The 6,487-nt window shown below is 52.6% G+C and overlaps 1 protein-coding gene across 1 annotated transcript; it reads right to left on the bottom strand.

The window, feature by feature from the left end:
- Nucleotides 1–2,040: 2,040 nt before the first annotated feature.
- Nucleotides 2,041–3,245, bottom strand: ColSpa_04272 (uncharacterized protein; the record flags this gene model as incomplete). Its single annotated transcript, XM_049270484.1, has 2 exons — nt 2,041–2,977; nt 3,214–3,245. 2 exons carry the CDS (start codon nt 3,243–3,245, stop codon nt 2,041–2,043), a joined length of 969 nt encoding a protein of 322 aa, XP_049126441.1.
- Nucleotides 3,246–6,487: the final 3,242 nt, after the last annotated feature.

A 6,487-nucleotide genomic window follows, 5' to 3' on the forward strand; every position in this document is an offset into this window, starting at 1 on the left:
CTGTCACGATTATGAGGTGTCACAGGCCCAGAGGAGAAGGCAGAGAAGGGCAAGGGCAGGGCATGATTTCCCAACTGTGCAACAACCGAACCCGACTCACTCTCGCCACTGCACCGTACAGGTGTCCCGCGGTGCAGGAGCTGCTCATGATTGACGGACACTGCAGGCTCCAGTCGACCTGCTTCATTGGATCGGGGGAAGGTACTACCTATGTAAAAGGGCGAGGCGGCCGAGATTCCAGCCGGGCCTTTGGACTTCAGCGCCCTCTCCCGCGGACATTGCGACGACAGATATGTGGCTGGATTCTGGAACGCGGTCTTTGATAACGCTACGTTGTATCCCCATCCCACCCCGTCCATTCCTGGCATTGCACTTGCGAAATTTTCTTGGTTTCTTATTTCATTTCCAATATTTCGCAACGACATTCAATACTTTTTGTTCCAACTGCTTCCAATCTGACCTGAAAGTCAGACAAAGATAACCGACGAGGTCGGGCTCATTTCCTCAGTCCTGTTCCTCGCGTGGCAGGCGCCTGTCCGAAGCACGCGGAGGAGGGCTACGCCAGCAAATCTCCGAGCTTCTCGCCCTTCCGCCCTTCTAGCCATGCACGCCTGCCTAGCCGGGCCCCGTATCACTGAGCCTTCCGTCTGTCAGGAGCAAAAGTGGGAAAGACGTGACCAGGACCCTCTCAGCCCCTTGCAAGTCATGCCGTCATAATGGCCCGTGCTTCGTACACTCAGACTTCGCGATCCAATCAGAACCCGATCTATCCCACTCCCACTCATCAGATCCGAACCGGTTAAGTCCCCCACCCGACAGCCCATGCGTTGCACCAAGGCCATTTCCTGCAACCTGTGAACGCTTCCATTCTCACTGCCGTCTTCTTGCTTGTCTCCATGCTTACTATGTATTCATGCTCAACTCCCATGTAGCCTGTCTGTCCATACGTACTGCTGTTCGCGCAGGCTTGCGTCATGTCGACGCCACCGCCACACGCTCTGTCAGCGCCTGTGAAGAGCATCATCAGTTTCAAGACAACGTCAGCCCACCTCGTTGTGGCTGGCGCTTTCATCTCCAGAGTCTGCCTCCCCCAAGTCTGTTGACTGATCTAGCTTAGCTTAGCTAAGGCTCCTGATCTAACATCGCCAACAGTCGTCCACGGTCGTCAACAGCCCGTCTTCGCACCGGATGAACGTGTCTGCGTCTACCGCTGCGCTCCCGCAAGTGACGTTCCCATTCCCAGTGTGGCATAGGCCTAGATCACCAGTATTATCGGTGGACCCTGGCAATAAATACCTGCTGTAGTGCGGGTTGACGGCAGGCTGGAACCTCTATCCTGTGTCCTTGTTGTGAGACGCCAGGCATCTACCACTCACGTGCTTCCCCCTAGACATATCAGCCAAACCACCCCCCTTTCCCTCTTCTTCTCCGAGGCTTCTAGCGATGGTCAGTCCAGCCCCCAGATGCGTTGAGACTGATGAAGGATCGGATGAGTTGCTAAGGTTCGCGATTCGACACATAGACTGTGTGTTGGAGTCGGCAGCGCTCACCAACCTCCATTTCCTTAGAAACACTTGCCTTACCTTGAATGATTCATCCGCGCGGACTTGCGTCCTCTCACTGCTGAACCTTAAAGGCCCTCGACCTGTTCGCACAAATATCACTGATCCCGGGGGGAAAAGGAATGCTTACGACACTGTTCATGTAGTGCAGCCAACCACGGCTATACTTGTTTCTCTTCTCAATTTGAGTAACTTCGGCATCCTCACGGGTGTGTGACCGTTGCGTTGAAGCATACAGGCAATACGTAGTGCAAGAGAGCATCAGGTCTCCCTGCTCCTTCACACGGAATTCGGGTGCCGGTGTCGGCAGTTGGTCGTGATGTCGAACACGACGCATAGCATTGTGCGTGGCAAGGGAGGCCAATCGTGGACTAGACGAGACGACATTGTCAACCTCCGCACACAATATATATATGTGTGTGTGTGTGTATAATACATGCATCCTTTCGGATGGCATGTGACTGATGAGTCCATGTATCTACAGTCTTGGCTTGGTGGTCCTCTCCTCGCGCGTCCTTTGCGCGCTCTTCAAGAGTGCATAGAGAGTCTGCAGACGCGGCATCTCAACCCCGCGTGCCCTGGCTATCCTCACCGGGTTGCCTAGAATCACCTCCAGCTCTAACGGCCGTCCGGCCTCCCAGTCGAGCAACATGCTAGGCCTGGCCCCCGTGTTGCGCTCCGTGCTCTTGACGATCCGATCGGGCTTGGCCAGGTCATCGGGAAATTTCCTCCCCAGTATCTTGGGCACCGCCGCTCTGATCTCGTTCATGATGCCTACCACATGCTCCCGTAGCTCCGGATCCGTCACCATGTCGGCATTTCCCCTTCCACCACTTAGTACCGCGCTCGGATTGAACGCCGCGTTGATGCAGAGCTTGTGCCATCGCACCGTCTGCAGCCCAATCTCGTCGTGAGGCTCGACATCACGGATGCCACCCCAGCCCGGACCCCACCACATGCTGAGCTGCTCGACCGCATGTGTACCGAGCCGACCAAGTTCAGGGTCACCCGTCCCGAGTCCATTTGTGTGCGGACCGATGCTGACCCGCGTCCATCGGTTCTGACGGATAACGCCTGGCGATGTCTGCTCGGCGCTGACGACCGTGACGGCACTCACAATGGGGTTACCAGGGAACCGCTGGCGGAAGGGCTCCTCGACGCCAACACCGTTCTGTATAAGAACGATACTCGTACGGGGACCGATGAGGGGAGCGATCATGGCCGAGTCATCCGAGCGATCAGGCAGCGCCTTGGTGGTTACGAAGACGTAGTCCCATTGCGTCTTGGAGCCGCCCTTTCCTGTGGATGCCGCAGCTTCAACCGAGGGGAAGGCTGCGTGTGGTTTGAAGACGTAGTCGCCAAAAGAATGGGTCTGAAGCTTCACGCCTGAATCGTTGATGGCTTTGTAGTTGGATCTGGCCACGAGTGAGACATGGACATTGCGGTCAGGCTGGTGGGACAGTTAGCTTGACCAAATTTACGATGACACTGGATTAAGGACGCCTACGTGATGCAGTCGCGATGCATAAAAGCAGCCTACGGCGCCAGCTCCTATGAATATAATGTTCACAGCGCTGTGGATGATAATCAGCATCAGCACTGTCAAAAGCATGATCACACCCATCATATATCGGGCCAGGGAAACGCATACCTGTCGCTGTAATTGCCCGTCTGTGAACCCATTGAGAATGGGGAAAGGTGAATAGATGGTGTTTCCCACGTTATTTGTGAGCGTGTATTTGATAGAGGCCAGAAAATCAGAGCATTACCTGTCGCGCGTAGAGTAGTCGAGCTTGTAGTGACTGTAGTTGACCGAGGTATTGGCAGACACCATCCCGAGAAGTTGCCGACTAGCACTCATCCCTCTCAACCCCACTTGGTGATGTCGCCATTGGGCGCTCAGGTCGAGCACTGACAGCGCCAGCTGTGGGCAGCTGTGAAACAAGTTAATTGTCCGAGACCTAGCGTTTGACTCGACATCGTATTGAACGGCTTCAGCACACAAACTGCTTTTTAATATAAGATGGCTACACTGTATCTTGTTTCTCTCTTTGGTTTCGAATACAGTATCTGTGTTCATATATGAGGGTTCGAAGCATACAGTCCCAAAGAAATCCATGTACAGGAAGCTTTTCATAGCGAGTAAAATTGAGCGAATAGGATGGTTCGGGTCTCGATATGCAAGGACTTGGACGGTAATAATTAAAACTGGTTGGTTTTGTGCCTCAAAACTATTATCAGCGCTTAGGTGGGTAGACAGGCCTTCTGCAGAAGAGATGACTTATTAGGTTGAATTGACTTGATGCCCAGTGTTCGCCTTCCCGGCTAACCATCGGTGTTTCAAGCCAAATTCCCTTTTCAATGAAAAAGGGTCAAATGTCAGATATTCAGTTCCGTTACCCTTCTTAGGTTCCCGATGCTGAATGGTTGGTACATAGAAGAGTGGAAGAATAGCGCCCAACGCTGCGCTTGTCCCTATCAGTGACCCCCCCCCCAGTCGAGGCTTCCAAGTATTTTCTGGGCTTCTATAGGGTATTTTGTGAATGAATGAAATACACGACGTCTTCGAGGCTTACTATTTGCCCCAAGAAGGAACATAGTTAGGGAAACAAGATCTCTCCGAGCAGATTGGGGGAGGCAGGCGCCCTTTGTGGATTGATGTAGACCTTGGAAGCACTTTTCAGCTTTGAAGAGTCATTGAAAGTGGGCTGATACCCATTGGAGTGCTTTTGCCTTTCTCCACGACACATGGAGTTTGTTTGAGACGTATGATGGTTCGCAGATACAGAGGCGCATATCCGCTGGGCCAAAGCCATTGACAGCGTATCTGAAATACTTGGAACGACCATGCGGCAGTACTTTCATATAGAATACGGCAGAACCAGATGAAAGTTACTCCACTATCTTACGAACGTACAGTCACTCCGAAATAAACATAGGAGGAATAGATGAAGCTGTGCCGTCAACAAGGTTTGTACTGTTCACTCTCTCCAGGGAACCTCTGAAGCGCTTGTGGGTAACACCGTAAAGACTAAGAAAGGGACCTGACACACGCTATACATTAGACTGAATGTATTGTGTTGAGTTAGAAGAAAACTCTCAGCAGGTTCACAGAGCGGCATGAAGCCTGCCATATTGGAGACTGTACAGTCGCGAGCTCAACTGGCAACTTATAACCGCCAACAAGATCGCTAGGCATTCACGAACCGCAGACGGTGAAACCATCTCGACAACAGGTCTCAGACCGAAGAATGAGGAATGGGCAGTTTGGGGTACACAAGTACACTCACGAGCATCGAGCAGGTGTGAAAACCATCCAAGTGGCATTTCAAGCCGAAGATGACTTTCTGATTTCAAAACCTATGGCTAGCATGCCATCCTTGAGATCTGCCTTCCAGACCCACCAAGTCATGTCCCGATGAACGAGACTTCATCGGCAAAGCTGGTGCCCAAGGAGTCATCACCGCTTGGTCTTCAAGGAGTTTTACCAAGGCAGCTTGTTTGTCCCAAGGGTAATCTGGAGTGCGGAAACGATGGACTTCAAGTCGCCGGGACAGATTCGTACAAGCGTTCGAAGGCACACCGTCGTTCCTCACCGGTTGCTCGGTCGACCTCGGGATCTTTGCGGATGGCTCTCGATTCGAATACCATATGGCTTCCCATATGTGACCCCCCTGTCCCGGAGTACCAATCGGGCTTGTTAGTATTTCATGGAGACTGTTGAATCCAGCTGTCTACATTGGACACAAAAGACTGAACTCACTACCATCACATCGAGGCAGGAAACGCAGGCGCTTACACTAGACTACAAGTTCCACCAAGGGGTTGCCATCACTTACTCTCTGTAGACCAACAACAGATCCTCTCCAGAGTCTCCTTTGGCTCGAGCGCTTGCGATCTGAACCTAGTTGTCCAAGAGCTTTGTTGACTGTCGCGTTTGGCAGTTCACTTGCCGTGGGCAGCGGCATCTACAGGAGACAGCCGACGGCTCAATGTGCAGTCGTAGAAAGATGCGTCGGTCTTTTCATATTCAGCGGCCCAAGGATCGGTGTATAGCCTCGTCGACGACATCGGCTTCCGAGAACGAGACAACGACGCAGAGCATCGTTCGCCAAGTCTGGAAACTGCAAACGTGTTACGCCTCTTACAAGTCTAGTACATAGCAGAAACAGACGTCAGCCGCAGCCCCGGAGGAGAAGTAGATTGATGGCAAGACTCATATATGATGCAGCTAAGCCATGGGGATGGGCAGCGGCACCTTTATTCTAGCTTTACTTGCCCTCGATGGGCAAGTCGGAAAACCTCATACCAACAAATCCGTCCAATCTTTCACAGTAAACATTGCCGATACAAGACGAGAATGGCAATATGTGCAAGCCCAAACCAGCTGTCTCAAACCCGTTGTTACTCGACATCTTCAAAGGAAGGACGGAGCTGCCAGATTGGGCCATGCCGAAGGGCACTAAGAACGAGCATGAAAGGATTCCTTTCTTAGCCCTACCATCCAAACGATGCGACTCCCGCATGGGTGGGGTAGCAACAAAGTGCGGAGTATTAGCTTGAGGACAGAATTGGATGGCCGTGCCGCTTTGGAAAAGAAAACTGAGGGGGCGGGGAAGGGCGTGGAGTCGTGGGCTGGGCGGACTCGAGCAGGCCCCTGCTCGTTTCCCAGGCTCCAGCTTACCTAGAATAGGCTGCCGATTCTCGACCGCGAGAAACAAGAGTCGAATCTGGCGCAGTGTTCAGTCGAGACACGAGCCACAAGAAAGAGACATGATCTACGTGCTTCGCGAACTTATATTGTTCTAGTCACGACGAGGTACCTCTCGAGACAAGGAACTTTGAACACAATTCCACCAACTTCAGGGTCTCAACCTACCCCTGTTTTTCCGTAGGCGCGAGACGCTTTGCTCCCGCTGCCGCTG

Source organism: Colletotrichum spaethianum, assembly GCF_022836535.1.
Source record: "Colletotrichum spaethianum MAFF 239500 DNA, contig09, whole genome shotgun sequence".
NCBI lineage: Eukaryota > Fungi > Ascomycota > Sordariomycetes > Glomerellales > Glomerellaceae > Colletotrichum > Colletotrichum spaethianum.